The following is a 17643-nucleotide window of genomic DNA, read 5'->3' as shown; positions in this document are numbered from 1 at the left end:
AACATCTGCTAGTTTTGTGGTGGTATCTGCTGTTTCCTTTCAAAATTTGACCTTTTCGTCTTTTATTGCTGGGCCTCCTATAGGATTGCATTATACTAAGATGTTTTTTTTTTCTGAATTGATTTCTGTATCACAGTCATTAACTGTCAGGTTTTTGAGTTAATTGGATTTCAGTATAGTCTGATATATTACAGAGCTGCTTTAAAGTTGATAAATTGACCCTTTAAAATGTCATTTCATTGTTATTGTTGTTGTTATTATTACTATTTAAATTTACTGTCAGCTTGAAATAAATGAATAGAACTTCCCCTTTCCCTCTGTTTACTTGGTCTGTTTAGGATGGTGTCTCTCAAACTATTTCTCTAGAGAAGAAGTTTTAGAATTCCCCTTTTGTGGTTTAGGAATCCTTTCCCTGTTGGGTGAAGTACAGCTTATCCTTTGGACAGTGGTTACAGTTCAGGATCACATATGCACGTGAAGCTGACTTGAGTGATGTTGCAAGCTATAGTGTGCCACTGCAGTCACAACCCTGTAGATGCAACCAAAAGGGGGTTGTTAGGCTGTTCTTCCTCTTGGGTGAATAGCCATGCTGTGAAATGAGTTTTCACATGTGGAAAAAGCTGTGGAGCTGAGTTTTATGTAGATTATAATGAAAAGTTAAGGGCATTGGTATTTTCAATTTGTGCTCACTGTTGGAGAACTGAAAACATTTTTGTGGGACTTCTATTATCAAACTGTTTGACTATGGCCTTCTGGGGGAAAAAAAAAAACAACCAAAACAAAAACCAGCATGCTGAGCTTGTGTTATTTGAAAAAATGGTAGATTACTTTGCATCCAACCTATGATGTATATTTGTATAGAGATAGTATTTGCTTTCACATAATACTGTTTGCAGTTTTAAACATATAAGACAGTATTTTGAAAGAATATTCTTTCTGTTTGCTTTGTGTATTGACATGTAACGTCATCTTCTGCCTTGTTATTTACCAGTGTGTTAATTCTGAATGTGATTATGAAGCTAAAAGTAACTTACTTCATATTTTAATGGCTAAGCTTCTAGAGAAAAAAAGAGTTAAATATATTTAAAATGCATTTGTATCTTTCTTGCTTGAAACTAAAAACCTATTACATTCTCATACTCTCTAAGTATGCAGATTTAAAATGCATCACTCCTACTGATAAGAATGTGTAGCTTCTTAAAATGACTGTTTTCCAATTATGTGTCCTTGTGGAGTGATCAACAAAACACAAGTGTAGTGAAGAAACAAGAAATTCTCCACAAACCTGGAAGTGTTGTGGTGCTATAATTGCCAATAGTTCTTCTTTAGAGAAAAATCAATAAGCTGTGTTACACAACATCCAATTTCCCCATTATTTAGTTTTCGGAAGTAGCTCAAGTATGGTGTAGGACAGTGTTGGCTAGATTTATCTTCTTTGACCATCAAATGGACCACATTTGTCAGAAGTACAGAACTGTATTTCTGTCTTTATTGTGTTCATAAGTGGTAGCGGTTCAGAATGTTTATTTGGAGACTGAGAGGGGGGGGTCTGATTTGATTCCCTCCCCAGGTTTTCCTGGTATGCTTCTATTTAAGACTGAAGAATACCCTTTGTTTACTTTTCCATGGTTAGGTGTTTGTATTTTTTTTTCTTGTATTTTGTATTCATCATCCTACCTGAAAGTTGATAAATATTTCAGTGTAGGGTGCATCGAGAATGCCAAACACTGAATGCTGTATTGTGAGTGTTAGAGATTAAGCCTTTCAGTTGCATAACCAAGAAAATACATCAAGCCATGCTTAATCTGGAAGTTTTCCAAGCCAGAGTTTGTAGAATATTGTAAATTGTTTCTTTTCTTTTTCTTTTTCTTTTTTTTCTTTTGATAGAATTGGTGCTTTAAGAATGTAATGAATCATATGATCCCAAGATAATATTCAAGTATTAAAGATAGCTTTGCAGGCCATCATTTGCTTTTCTTATGTTAGAAGGGTCTGCTGGTGTTACCAGTCACAGAGAAATACATTTAAAATAAAAAAGGGGGTGGGTGGGAGGATTAGAAAGAGAGGAAAAAGTGTTTAAAGAATGTTAGGTCAGGATTTTCCTATGATAACCTATGCTGTGTGGTAATCCTTCTGTGAAGGGATCTGCTGGAAGAATATTCTGATTTTTATTTGTGAGATCTGGTGCAGCTTCTTCGGCCCAAACTCTCATTTCCTTGTAGGGGTCAAGTTGTACTAAATTTCTGACTAAAGGGGCACAATAACTCAGTTTACTACATGATTCTCTCATCTAGCATGTGACTGTTTCTTCCCTGCGTGTAACACTTCTAAGCAAGTGGTCAATTCATGGGCAGAATTTGGTACTAAACTGATTTTCCTGGCTTCTGTCTACTTGGGCAGTGCAAGATGGGAGTTACTGAGATGCTTTTCAGCACAAAATAGTTGCTGTAGCTGTGAGTTTGTTTGAACTGTGATCATATATCCCTTCTGTCATACTGTTCATACACTCAAGTGTGCATAGGAAATTATGCTTTGCAAAGCTCAGAAAATGCAAAGCAACAGATGTTATGTGCTGCACAATTGTATGTATCTTGGAAACAGATCTTTACACAGTGCAGGCAGTCTTGGAAAAACAAAATTTCACATACAAACCATCATGCTAAGGGTAACAGCAGTAAATACTGATGACTAAATACAATGCTGTTTTGCAGATACTGAGTTTAAGTTGCTAAATGCTCATTACTACATTAGAATCCCTGATTTGGAAGAGGTTCAAAAATTGTATTTATATTTTTCTGTTTTATTTAGTACAGCAGAAATACAATTAATGAAGCATTATCAAAGTAATGTTGTAGGCTTTTTAAAATGGCTTTTAAGAAAAAGACAATTTTATTTAATTTAGGTGACAATTCTTGTAAATTAATTATTAAAAATAAATAGGAGAAAAAATCCAGTGAACTGCCTGGTATTTTCTGCAGAAAGCACATTTGCTTAGTAAGCTGGTCACTGTGCAATTTGGGATGGCCCAGCCTGCCAAGCAGTGCCAGATCTGACAAGCCAGATATGGGTGGGACCAGGCTTCCCCAGGGCCTGCTCTGTAATATCTGTGTGGTTCAACAATGGAGAGATGATTAGACAGGGATCAGAATTACAATAGCACTTGTGAGTCAGACACTGACAGGTAGGTGGCTAAAGATGGTGGTAACTCATGTGGACTTCAAACTTTAAACAGGTTTGTTGTACTGTGCAGCAATTTCTATTGTATGTTCCAAGGCAAGCCTATATGTATTGACATATTACAATAATCAGGATAAGATCTTAGATAGATGTGTATTTTTAACTTGGTATTATTTTTATTAGAGGAAATAGAAGGATTAGGAATATTGCACACAAAATGTTATGATTGATTGTCAATTTTCTGTGACGTGCTTTTTAAACAAGGCTGGGAAGATCCTCCAGATCCTTTTTTGTTCATAGATCTTCTGTGTAGGAGGATGAGTAACAACTATGAATGCATAAAAAATATTAAATAGAGGTAAAGTGTACCTGATAAACTTGTTTATTGGTTTCTCTCTTTCTTTTGTGTGCTTGGTTTTTACTTTATTTTACTCCAGTACAAATAAAAATGAAACAAAATACATTTTCTTTGTATTTGCATTTGGAAACTAGCAGGTGGTGTTTTTGAAGTTTTGTCCTTAGGTCTTAACAAGTTTTGTGGAAATTGCTTGTGGAACGTACACACAGAAATTTAATACTGAGTTGAAGATGATTTATATGCTTTATATCTATCTTTAAGCAAGATAGCTTAAAGCAGATACTGCTTGTTACATTTGCAAGACTAACAGAAAAACAGTATTAGTTTGTGTGCAGATGCAGACTAATGAAACTTAGTAGAAAGAAAGTTGTCTTTAAATATATTTCTCTTGTTTGATTGGTTTTACTTCTACTTTTTTATTTTTTTTGTCTAGTAAGTGGAATGAAAATTGCTTGAAGACTTCATAATGCCTTTGGTATCAACAATGAGGTTGGGAAAGAGGGCAGAGAAGAGAAAAAATAGCATGGGATAAACATGGAAAAACAGAGACATTGAATTTGTATTTTTGGGGGCTGTTAAAGTAGAAATGGAAAAGCATTTAGATGTTGATTCTATCCTACAGTGCAATTTCAGAGATATGTCCATTTTACAGATGTGACAGTGAACCAAGAGTCAATACAATTAACTATTGGTCTCTGAATGTCATCAGCCTGGGATCAAAGCTCAGCTGCTGCCACTAGGCCATTTCTAGTGTGTGTAATCATAAGTTTATTCTACGGAAAATATCATTTATCACTTAAGCTGTTGTAAAAATTATTATGTTAAGGATTATTACTCTTTAATCCAAAAGAGAGAGAGCTAAGATGGGGCAAGGAAGGAGCAGATGGCCATAGCTTTCTATCTTTCAACATAATAAGTAAAGTGTATCAAATAAGAAGGACCCCGTTCAAAACAAAAGGATACAGTGAGGAAAAGAACTATGGAATCTATTGCTAGGGTTATGATGTATGCTAAAAGATTTTATAGATTTGTATGAAGTCTGAAGGCCTCATTTGAGTGCTGTTACATACCAAGACACCAGTCAGTTCAGTGTATCCCAAATGAAAACAGGTGGGCAGTGGAAAAGTGTTAGGGGAAAATAGATAAATGCTTGCTTTATTCCTTTTCTTTTCTTAGCATCTGCTTATGGCTATGGTTTGACACAGGATACTGGGGCAGATGGACTCTTGATCTGAGCCAATATTGGTAGTGTTACATACCAGAAACCAGCTAATTTATACTTAAATGCTATTTTATGTAAAAACACACACATTACTAGTCTGTAACTCTAAGCAGTGCTAAGCAAGTTTTCTTGGTAGAATTTGAACTTCAGTGTTTGCCTAGCCTTTTATTTGTAAGGAGTTTACATCCATTACATAGACTTTGTTCTGTGTCAACCATTTCAGACTGTGAACTTTTTTCAATCTTTATTAATGACTACTTGATCAGTTTTAGAAGAGGGAGATGAATGAATGATGATGAGAATTTTTCTGAAATATTTTTTTCCCTGGTTTGTTGTTCAGTGTTTAATGTTTTTAGCTGTAGATATATTGTTACCCTCTTGGTATGCTTCTTCCTAGGCTGAACCTACCTAATGAGTTTGGAAACTGTTCTGATACATGTAACATAAGATCTGTAATATGTAACATAAGATTCTGTCAAAGGCATGGTTCCTTGAGTTTTCTTAGTCTCAGGCCACTGAAAAAGGCTGTAGAATAGCTTTAATGGTGGAGGTAGCTAGTTGACTTATTTCTGAAGTAATGTGAAAATAACTTATGCTGCTGCTGCTGCTGAATCCAGTTTGAAGGTGCATTTGTTAGCTGCTGTATGGGTACTCTGAATATGAATCTCTCTGATTCTGCAACAGTGTGCAGGATATGTATGCTATGAGTAAAACTATCAGGATCTGCAATTGAATCTCATAGTGATGATGTTTAGGTTTGTGACCAGATAATGTATTGCTACCATTTAGCATTTTGGAAGAGTAAAAACTTCAGAAGTTTAAGGTGTATCTTTGTCATCTGATATGCATCTCTAGAACACTGAAAACTCATCTGCAATATGTTGATCAATATCCTTTTTCTTTGATCCTCATACTTCTTGTTATTCTTCATTCTTTATTGTCCCAGCTGTGTCCATGTGATTCTTTGTGTGATGGTTACTCATCTCCCCAAGTATCTTAAGAAGACTATGGAAATGTCTCTAAATTTACATGCTTAGCTGCCAGTTGCCTTCAGTGATGGCAATAAGGAATTAATATGTAAATATGGTGTGCAGCTACAGTTACACTACTGATGTTAGGAGGGGTAAATGGAAATATCAAGGAATCTGCTTAAAAACAAAGCACTAGGAGTCAGCTTAGTACTTGCCTAAGTGTGAAATGTAAGTCTTAGGAAGTTTTATTTTTGTTTGTTTCATGGAATGTTTTTGACATTGGTGCTTTTTTTTTTGTTACTCTCAATTTCTAAGCAGTTGATATGCCTGTCAGAAAATAAATACATTTCTGTGTGTAACTTTGCACAGAAATAGTTTTTATTTACAAGTTATTTTTATATTGATAGCTAATTTTGAATTTCATGATACTTAATGCTAATAATTTATTCAAAAAGCATTGCAGTCTGCACATTATTTTAAATACTTTAACTTATTCAAATTTATGCAGTGGTTATTGCACATATTTAAAAATGATGGAGGTCTTTAGATTTTTTAACATCTTGTGATAATTTCAAATGTGTTATAAATGACTTGCTAGCAATAGTCTTATAATTCCTGAAATATGCAACATAATATATTGAAAGAATTAAAAGTAACAACCTTTCCTATAATTTTTGTAAGTATCTTGATTTCTCAAATACTATTATATGTGCTTATTAGTTATTCCCCACAATTATTTTATTTCATTAAATCATTTTACTACAGAGCCATTGATATATTTTTCAGTATCTTGTGCACTTGGTTTGAAATGTGATTACCTTAATACATTTATTATTTACGATTCTAGTTTTAATTTCAGTGTAAGTGTATTGCAGTATATTCAACAGTTCTGCTGCTAAATTAAATAAGCATATACTTAGCTTGCAGCACAGATACACGGGCACAGGTGGACATCTTGGTAGTGTGCACCATGCAGTGAAACACATGGCACTACACAACATGGGGCAAAGAGCATGCATTTTGAATTAGAAATCATTTTATGGATACCTTGTAAATTTGTGCTTGTTCAAATATGAACTGTAATTTCTGAAATGGATGTGCATGTTTCAATATTGAATGTCTCTGGTAAATGCATAACTCTAATGTTGCTGTCCTTAGTTTGTGGAAGGAGGTAGAATTGTATAATCCTGTTTATGTCAATATTTTAATAATTTATCTTTATAACTGCATTTTGTCTATATTTATAGCAACATTGGCACCCTATGTACAGAAGATACAATCAGTGTTGAAAGGAAACTTGCATCCATCTGGAAGCAATAAACTTTTCTAAAAGACTGCACAGTGTTACTTAATCCTGTGATTTCTTACTGTGAGTGAAATTAAGGTTTGGTTCAGTTGTGTCACATCATATTGGTATCAAATTTTTTCATGAGAGCTTTGTCATAGTGTTAAGCTACAAACAAAATTGATGGAAGTCTGAGAACATAATTTTTTCAGTCACAGGATTATGCATCACTAAGTGTAGCCAATTCCCTATACTAACAGTAGTAGCAGTACCAGAAATCTTTCAGAATCCAGTACTTCAGCAGCTTTCTTCTTTGCGTGAAGGACTCAGTTGTAGACTGGATAACTGACTATACCTTAAATATTGCATTGTTCTAAGCATTTTTTTATATGCATGCCGTGTTGTATAAAATATGTCTTCTAATATGCCAAAAATATTTTGCAGGGTTTGTTAGAGAAATGTGAACAGTTTCATTAAAAGCAAGGGGGAAATGTTTATAATATCATCTAACAAAATTCTCTTTTTTCCTGTTTTTCTTTTAAGTCCTTAAGTGTGGTATACATGAACAAAATGGGATTCATTCATCCCTGCAGGCAAAGTGGTGTAGTTTTACATTCTTCCTATTCCTGTGTGGCAGGTGAGCTGAAACACATTGGTGGTGAAGGAAAGGTTTTGCTCTTGTCAGAGGATTCTGGTAGTGCTGCTGCCATGTCCTACCCTTGCGCAAGCTTGGGAGGGGCAGGCAGACACAAAGGTTGGCTGAGATTATGAGGAAAGCTCCTAGAGAGAGAGAGAGGAGAGCGTTCTATAGGAGAGATGAGTTTGAACCTAACACGTAGCTGTTAGTCGATGAGAAGTTTGTGGTTGAAGCTTAACTAGTAGCTGATAGCTGTGCTTCAATACTGAAACATGTTAATTGCTAATATACATAAAATACCAATAGTTTATCGAAGAGAATTGCACTCTTTAGGAAGGAATGCATTGGTTCTTTTGTTTATCTATTTATCTATCTATTTATTTATTTATTTTCCTGAGGAAAATGTTGGCTTGAATATCTTTCCAGAAAAAAACAAATTCAAATGTTTGAGACATGTTGACATTTCTGAACATGAGACACTGATGTTTATCAGTATTTTATGTTCTGTAAATCTGTATTAGAGATTGAAGTAAATAAGTAAATCCATTTGTGATGAGTCCAAATAGAACTGATTATTAACTTGTAATTGATCAGACTTGGCGGTGATGTCATGTGGATGTAGGAGGAAAATTTTATATTTCCTAATTGCTTTCTAAAATGACAGAATTGTCTCAATTGTGACATAAATCAGATACAAACTTCTGTGTGTGAGATTCTTCAGAAGAGTATACAATTGAGCTCATATTTTCTCTTTGGGGTTTCTCTAGTACTTAGCTGTGCTAACCCATTGTATTGAATCACATAAGTTGTTAGAACCCACTCATATGTCTTATTTCACAGATCACTCTTTAATTCTCTTAGAATTAATTATAATTAATTCTCTTATATGGTAGTGGTGCTGTTGGTCTACATAAAACTATCAGTTTTATCTGATGGCTGTGTCTGCCAAGGCTTCACAGAAGGGTGAAAACCACTGATCTTGGTTCTGCTATTGTTTGCCACAGAACTCCTGCTTCTTACAAAAAGGCCCTGGGAGATTCAGGCACTTAGTAAAAAAAATTGTTGCTGTTTTTCCAATCACATTATGAAATCAGGCAGTATGTGGGCCATACTCTTAATGTAAAATGTAGAACTTTCTGTATTAAATTCAATTTCAGTGACCTCCTTCTTAATGTGATGTTAATGAGAAAATGTAACTATTAAAATGCAAAGACTTTCATACTTCCCCTGACATGCATTAGGTTTGGGATCTCTCTCTACCTTTCTTCTTTTTGGCTAACCTAGTGGATCTTCTCCTTCAGGGTTATTTTTCATCTCCTTCAAGATCTTTGCTGGAGAATAAGGGGAAACTTTTCCTTCATGAGGATCTTCTTGTTTGGAACAGTGTTAAGGTCTTGTGCTGAGCCTTAATTGCAATTTTCTGTGGAGGGCTTAAATTCTAATAGCTGTACAAACAGCAACCTGAGTTGCTATGTGCTTTGTCACTCCTGAGGCCTGATCAGGGTTACAGGATACTTTCCCAGTTCTGGCTTAACTCTAAAAGGATGTCAGCTCCAGCAAAGTCTGAGATTATTTAAACTTGTTCAATTTAGTCTCCGTGTTCCTTCTGCCACTTTCCAGCCTCTCTTTTTTTTTTTCTTTTTTTTTTCCGGTTTTTGTTTTGGTTAAGCTAGAGTTAGGCAGTTTCATACTGTTTTGTTTGTTTGTTTTATTAGATATTTGCTTACTGCTGTTATTTTAAAGGCACAATGAAAGTTACCTGTCCTTGAGTGTGCCTCCAGCACAGGACACCAAGGACAGTGCCAAATGTTTCCTGAAAAAACAACTCCTGTAGATGGTGTGACAGTGTGGCAAAGCCCACTAGGTTTGATGAGGATATTAAAAAAAAAACCCAAGAAAATTAGTGTTTAAAAAGATGTGGTGGAGAAACAGATTGGAATCAACCAGTTGTCAATCAATCTTGTGAAGATAAATTTGAAATGTGGAGAGAGAAGAGAGGGGAGGATGAAAGGCCAGAAAAAGCAACTAATCTGTAAAACTGAGTCAAGAAAAGAAGGTTGGGATTCTGGCCTCTGCTTTTTAAACTGTTTCATGTTAAACTAATTGCACTAAAATACCATGGGAGAGACTATTATAGATAGAGACTGAAACATATTTGATTTGGATATGCTAATTCGTTATGAAAATAATATTCCTTCCTAATCTTTATATTTATAGGACTATTATGCTTGTACAAATGTGCAGGAATGTATTCCTGGACATCTAAATAAACTAAATTTTATAGAGGCGAGTGAGCCCACTAGTACCCCACATTCCAGACATTTTTTCCTTCAAAATGGCTTCACTAGGCAAGAATAGCGAATAATTGTCATGGTGCCTTTTGCTGCTATACTAAAATAGTTGGTAATTTTTTATTCAACAGAACTAACTTTATGTACTATTATAGGCTTATAAAGTGAAGCTTGTATATGTATGTATATATATATATATTTAAAGTGAAGTTTGTATATATATGTATATATATTTAAAATTATAAAAAAATTTGGGAAACCACTGTGCATCTTTCCTAGTAGTTGCTGACTTGTTCATCTGTCCTTGCATGATCTTTGTGGAGTTAGTGATTTGAAGTGAGCAGGCACTTCACCTTGACCAAGCCATGTTGAATTCCTGCTGATGCAAGGAGATAGAATAAAGACGAACTGGAACTACTCTGTATTTTCTTACCATTCTAAACCATCCCTATTTTTGTAGGAATTGCATTTAACTGACTGTATTAACCAGCTTGTCAAAAGACTAAGCCAGCAAAAAAAATGTAATAAAATCTGCAGTCTGTGCTACTTCAGGGAGTTGAATTAATTCAGCTTGGGATTGGCAAGTGCCAGACACAACACAAAGGAAAGGACTGGGTTACACAGACGTGGTAGTTGCCTCTGTTGGAAGAGGGATTAGCAGCAAGGTGTTGCACTGGCTTGGCAAAATACATAACCTCACCCTCAGATTTTCTAAAGGAGAATGTAAATTGGTTATATTCCTGTCAGATGCTTTTAAGCTCAATTTTCTTCCCTGAAGGATTACAGCTGTTCCTGCCAGAAAATAGTGGCATGAAAATATGATGGTAGCATTTGCACCCTGCTTTTATTTTCTGACTCTGGAGGAACTGAGATGCATTTCTTCTGTACTTTGTAGTCTTTCCTGGACTTCTTTTCATTCTCTAGGAGATCATTACAAAAAATCTGGAAAACATTCTTCTAGACTAGGGACTTGATTGAGTTATACATCTTTTATAACATCACTTAAAAGGAGTGCAGTAGTGTAAAGGTGGTCTTCAAAGAAAGAAAGAAAAAACAAACAAACAAAAAAAACCAAAACAGCACAAACCCCTCTGAAGCCTGGCCCTTCTCTCACCTTTTCTTCATCTCATTGACTTATATTCTGGCCAAGCAGTGATGTTTTCTTTCTTGCTTATGGGAGAGAGTACGAGGCATAGCATCAAATTTTTCCCAAGGTGTTGCATGATCTGTCTTTCTGACACAGAAATCTCTTGAACTTTCAGATGTTCTGAAAATTGCTTTTCTGTCTTATGTTTAGAGTGCTTAACTAATACTGAATAGCCTGACAAACTATATGATGATTTTCAGCTCTTTTGGAAAGGATGATTGTACTTACTCTGTTGTAGTTCTCATTGCTGACCCTTCTTAATCAATGTTGTAGCTGAAAACTGGAGTGGTTTCATGAAACAATGGCACGCCACTCCACTGCACTTTCTAAGGGGAAAAATGAGCTTAAGTTAGTAGTTGCTTTCCTATATGCACTAGTTAGACATTATTTAATGTTATTATTTCAAAATTAGAACTTCTAAGCCTAAATTTGTAAACACATTGTCCAAACAGATTTCATTTTTCATTTCATGTATTTTTTATATTAATATCATTATATTTTACTGTATATCTGGAATGGTAATTTTGAAAATAGTGTCCATGCTGTGTAAGAAGATCTGAAGAAACTACGATTGTTTGCTGTATTTTTTTTTAATATTTTTGATGGGTTTTGTTTCTATTTATATATTATGTTATACTGTACTCAGAGATAGCAATGAACTATTAATGAAACAAACTTTCAAAGCATCATGGGATAAAATGTACACTAAGTTTATCTATGAAATGTAGTTATGTGGGGAAATGACTTTCTAAACATCATAGGAAGAATTCACGAGCAAGGGAGCACAGCCCATTTTTATTTATTCTTAAATCTTTTACTTGAACCATACACCCACCTTGATTGTATATTTCTCTTTTCAGTGTATTTCAGATATTTGTTATAGGAATTAGATTCTCAGATATCTCTTCTAAATGTTGGGCCTCTACTGTAGGATAACAGTTCAATAAACATTTTATTGTTGAAGTGTTTATATCTTAATAATATACTTCTGCAAACGGTTTTATTTTCTGTTGTACTATTTGGTTTCTTGGGTATATTTTGATCAGTTTTGCTGTAAATATGAGAGAATCTGTTTTTTAAAGCTTAATTTCACACTTAATAAATTAAAATTATTTACTATTTACAGTTAAACTGTATTTGAGTGCATCAGTATCTCACCCTTTGACTTAGCTTAGTATGGTGTATTTAGGTAGCTTTTTTATTAAATATAGTCTTATTTTTATATATAGTCTTTTTATTAAAGATAGTCTTATTTTTTGAAATCAATGATAGGAAAAATAGTGGCATAAAACTTCCTAGAAATTCATATATCAGGCAGGCTTTCTTTTCATGCTGTATTTGGGGGAAAAAAAAGTGGACATGTGCAGAAACTGTGAGTACAATTAGTGTCAAGCAGATAAATCCAACTCTAATCCTGTTTATGCGCTACATCAGACAGATGTGCTGAGATTGATTTAGACAAGCTCTTGGCTTATAGTAATTTTTTTTTTGTAAGTACCATATATTCTGTTTTTGTTAGATCTTTGTTAGATGTTAAGTGCTGCTAGTTTTAGTCTTCCTAACGCCTGTAACCTACTTTGTACAGGTTTCCTCTCTGTTCTCATGATGACAGGGCATCCTGGTAGAAGAGATTATCTTTATTCCTTGTAAATTAAATTGACTTTTTTTTTTTTTTTTCAGAAGATACAACAATGAGAAGTGGGTACTGAATTAGATATCATGCTATTTATTTAATAGATGTATACTTAAATCTTTTGCAAGAACAGATGGTACTCAATATCTTTCTAAGTAATGTGAGAGGGCAGTTAATGTCCTAAAAAAGCTAGCAGTAACCAATGTGATACTAGCAAACTGATTTGGTAAAGTTTTAAAAAGTGTCTAATCCAACGCATACTTTATTTTTAAAGTAACTTTTCTTGTTATTACACATTAGAGATATTTTATAAATATAGCTTGACTTAAATTTTCACCTGTTTTATAGAATTTTACTGTATTAGAAATTATCTTATTTTCATTAAAAATAGAAGATTAAAAACATTGTGGGATATTGTATGCAAAGTTCTTTTCAATCTCAGTAAAAGTTGACTGTCCTGATCCTACTAGCTTAATTTGGTATTTTCTCTGGAATTTAAAATTTGAGGATTATGCTTTTGTATGTTTCAGTATTTATATAGTTTATATACTTCTCTAAGCTGTGTTTGAAAGTATGTTACAATAAAACAGCTAGAGTAAAATGCTGCTTATGGAAGTGTAGAGCTGTCTAGTAGGAATGCATTATTTGGTTATCTAAAGTTTTGATGTGCATCTAAGCAACACAAGACTGTCAAAATATTTGCTTGTAAAGCTTCCCCTTCTTCCATAAAAAATATTGCTGAAATAGTAGCATGAGAAGACAAGATGAGGCAGGTGTTACTGACTTAAGACTAACTGTCATTCTATGGAATAAAATGAAAGAACAAAGAGCATTTTAGTGCACTTTTTTTACTTTTTCTGTGCAGGTAAATAGGCTAGTGTTTGTAATCCATTTGATTATTTGTATGTATAACATTAGTGTAACAGAATTTCTGGTATCTCAGCAAAGCTAATAATTTAACCCAAAATATTATTTGACAGGATATTTAAAAACAAACAATCAAACAAAAAAACCCGAACATGAAATATTTATATTGGTCTGGGTGAACAAATGCTGTGGCTTTGTTAATGCTGCAGGATAGTTGTCATTATATCTCATGTGTCCTCATTTATTCACATTCCTAAAATGTTAAGTGTGTACTGGAATTTTCATTGAAATTTGTACATAAAAGCATGTGTTTCTGGAAAAAGATGAGCAGACCCCTCTTTAAAATGTGATTTTAAAAGTTAAGACAGATACCAAGTGTGTATATACATATACACACATATGTACATATATATGTGTGTGTACGTATGTATATAAAAGGAATTCAGGATGTGTCTAAGAAGCAGTTCATTTTAGGTCTAAAAGACTACTTACCCCCATGTGTTTTAGAGGAGCTATGTAAAGTTGGTAAAAACCGAGATGTCAACTGTTAAGTGGTAGGGTTCCTGCGTACTACCAACTCACCCTTTGGACGTGTTGGATGCAGCCCCCGGGGCTCCGATGGAAACGTGGTCGCTGTCAGTGGTGCTGACAAATGCTGTTATCAGAGCCTTGCAGGTGCTGATGCGGACTTCTTTTCCTACTCAAAGAAAGTTAGACTGAGGCTGTCAACTCAGTGTGGTGTATTGAGGAAGGCAATACCTGAATTTGTAGTCTCTGTGCTGCTCATGTCTCCAGGAAGGACACCATGACCATTTTGCACCTTGCCCTGAGCATTCTCTCAGTGCATGGCATTCATCACACACCCTGCCACTTAGCTTTTCCACTTAGAAACCATTTGAGCTGCTGCAACAATTGGAAAAGGTATCTGATTTCTAGCAACTCTTGCCTTGGGCTGTAGGGAGACCTTTCTTTGTTGGTCTGTAGCATGTAGCATCTGCTGCAGTTACATAGATAGTAGAGGACTTTTTCTTTTCCTGTCCAGAATATCCATCGTCTACAATTATGACTTTTTTTTTCCTTTCTAACTATGTATTCGAATTAGTTTGCTTTTGAGGATTCAAATGTTTTGCAGTTTAAAGGAGCAGAAAAGGAACAGAAAAAGCTTGTACCACAGTAGGTCAGTTAATAGATCTCAAAAAAGCACTTGCAACTATTGACATTGTATGTCAGTGTCAGCAGCTGAAGGCCTTTGTGTATGACAGCCCCAGGACAAGGGAGCCTTCATTTCATGTTCCAGCCTGACACAACTCTTCTTGGGCTAAGGGCCTTGAACTATTGCAAGAGCTTCTGAGGCCTTTTCTTCTGCTTGCCTTCTATATCAAATTCATAATTTGAAAATGAAAGACAAGATGGGCGATATAGGAATGAGTAGATGTAGCAGCCTGTAGAAGAGAAAGGTTTAGGGAGTCCTGAAAGTTGCCTTTCAGTGTCTAAAGGAGGACTACAAGAAAGAAAGGGATAGACTCTTTATCAGGGTCTGTTGTGATAGGGCAAGAGAAAATGTTTTCAAATGTAAAGAAGGGAGATTTAGATTGGATATAAGAAAAAAGATTTTTTTACATTGAGGGTGATGAGGGGCTGGAACAGGTTGCCTGGAGAGGTGGTGAATGCCCCATTTCTGGAAATATTCAAGGTTAGGCTGTATGGGGCTCTGAGCAACCTGATCTAGCTATAGATGTTGATGATCTGATAGCCTTCAAGGATCTCTTTCAACTCAAATGATTCTATGATTTTCTGATTCTGTGAATAATTGAAGCTAGAGATGAAGTCATAATAGGTTTTTGTTGTTGCTGTTTTTTGCTTTATTTTACTTTTTTTTTTTTTTTTTCCAGATAATTACCACTAGTTAACTCATAGTTTGTAATATATATATTTTTTCCCTACAGGTGATTCCAGTATGGCTTTAGGGGTTAAAGAGGAGATCATTGAAATGAAGGATGTGTTTTCTGTAAAACTGAAACGTCGCCGTTTTGTAGGACAGAAGAAAGGTGGTACTTTGTTGGGTATCACTATTTTTAAATGCTTGCATAAAGAAGAAAATAAGCTAACAGACTATGCTATCCATTTAAATAACTTCAGTGAAGATCATTGTCATTTGTGGTTTAGACGTGTAAAGGAAATTTTAAATGGTAAGTACTTAAGGTTAATATTATTTCAGACTTGTTTCTGTCGGTAAAGCATGAGGTTTAATGAAGCTTAGAAAAACTTTTTTTCTGTGGAAATGAAAACACAAATATATTTGTGTTTTTGGAACATGTTTACTACTCACATTCTACATTGAGAAGTGCACAGATTAAGAAAGTGACAATGTCTAATGCATCTGTAGAAGAGGATGCTGTTATTGCATCTGATACTATTACTTAGAAGTATTCAAACATTGCAATCAAGTAGCTGATTCTTCAGAGACTGAGACCTGCAGATTCTTAGAGGCTAAAGTAAAAAGCTTTTCTTCTTTTCCATAAAGTCACAGGTAGAAATGCTCTTAAGGCTCTGCAAGACTCTTATTTTGTAACTTGCTACAAAGTGTATTGACATTGCCTAGTGAAAAGAGGCAATTCTTTATTTTGGAACTATTTTTCTGGTTTTGCCTGAACTAATAACAGTTCTGGGTTGCTTTATTAACTCATGATAGTTGTATTTTTTATGGAAACTGAATCAAGTTTTAGAAATGTTCACTGTTTAGGATGTGTGTGTGGGGTGGAAACAACAATGCAAAACACAAAAACAGATCAAACCCTTTCACTATTATTTAATACCATCAGTTCTGGAAAGACATGCAGTATAGCGCACCTGTGATTAAAGCGAAACAGAAAAACACAAACCAAATTCTGATTTATGTTCAAAATATCTCTGTTTACTGACCACAACAAATCAATTTATATATTATGAAAGAAAAACAGTCTATCTTATAATAGATTATTAACAGATAAGCCGGAGTTTTAACCCTGAGACACATTATAGAATTCAAATCTTACACCTCTGGTAATGTTTGTTGTGGCACTTCCAATGCTGGTTTATAGTAGTTAAATGCAAGTTATTTTGTCAGAAACAGATATCAGAGAAAGTAAGGTAACATCCATTAACTGTTTGCTTACAATGTGCTTTGGATTTTCCAAACAAAATTGTACATTGAAACATACCTTCCTTTGCTCCTTTTGAAAAGCCTTATCACTAAATATCGAAATCTGCAGAAGTGCCAAGATTCTTGCAGATCTCCAGCTACCCATAAAAGCAAAGACATTTGCATAAGAAGCAAATGTCTGTTTTGTTCCCAGATTACCCTCCATCCATCAGGAGCAGTGATACCATATGTTCACAGAAAAAAAAAAGCAGCAGTATCTCTTGCTCAGGTTGCCTTGACTTCGAGGTGCAGCCTCTGTTTCATAGCTTTGTAATTGGAAGCCACCTGAACCTGAAAAAATCGTTCTGTGCACTGTTGCTCTTTCTGGTTCTTCCTTCAGCTTTGGTCTTTCTCCAGAAATTAAACCCTGTGCAGATTTTGCTTGATGTTTAATCAGTACATTTTTCTCCCTTCTTTTTGCTTCATGAGTAATCAAGACTGTGTGGGTGGGGTGGGGGGAAAATAACCAATCACAACCCACACAACATTTACTAAAGTATTTATTGTTGCAGATTCTGTAGTTACAGTAAATGTAGATTTTAATGCTGTTGGATATTGAAAACTGAGTATTTAAACTGTATTTCTATACAGAAAATCAGCAAATTAGCAGCAGCATCTCCACACTCAGAGTGGCAGAGACGTTATCAGTAATTCAAACAATGGTGATACTAACAATATAATTCTGGAAAAAAAATCATTCTGATTTAAAATACGCCTAACATTGGCTGAAAGACTCCAGCAGGATACAGTTCTGGACTAGAAGTATAAAATGCAGTTAATTTCTGCTGATTGTTTTGTAATTAAGATTGAAAAGGATACATTAATGTACCTCTGCTAGAAATGGTGATAAGTTCTAGATTTTGCCACAGCTTGT

At 34.7% G+C, this 17643-nt stretch overlaps 1 protein-coding gene across 1 annotated transcript in view; it reads left to right on the top strand.

The window, feature by feature from the left end:
* CERKL (ceramide kinase like) overlaps positions 1-17643 on the top strand; it is a 47908-nt gene that overhangs the window by 6487 nt on the left and 23778 nt on the right. The window contains exon 2 of the mRNA XM_065750484.1: positions 15535-15777. Coding sequence (XP_065606556.1) covers positions 15535-15777 — 243 coding nt within the window. The remainder of the gene's footprint in view (positions 1-15534; positions 15778-17643) is intronic.

The sequence above is a fragment of the Cyrtonyx montezumae genome, unplaced genomic scaffold (assembly GCF_038088225.1).
Source record: "Cyrtonyx montezumae isolate F1298 unplaced genomic scaffold, pur_monq_1.0 scaffold_7, whole genome shotgun sequence".
Lineage (NCBI taxonomy): Eukaryota > Metazoa > Chordata > Aves > Galliformes > Odontophoridae > Cyrtonyx > Cyrtonyx montezumae.
Note: the sequence above shows the minus strand (reverse complement) of the source record. Positions and strands in the feature narration are given on the sequence as shown.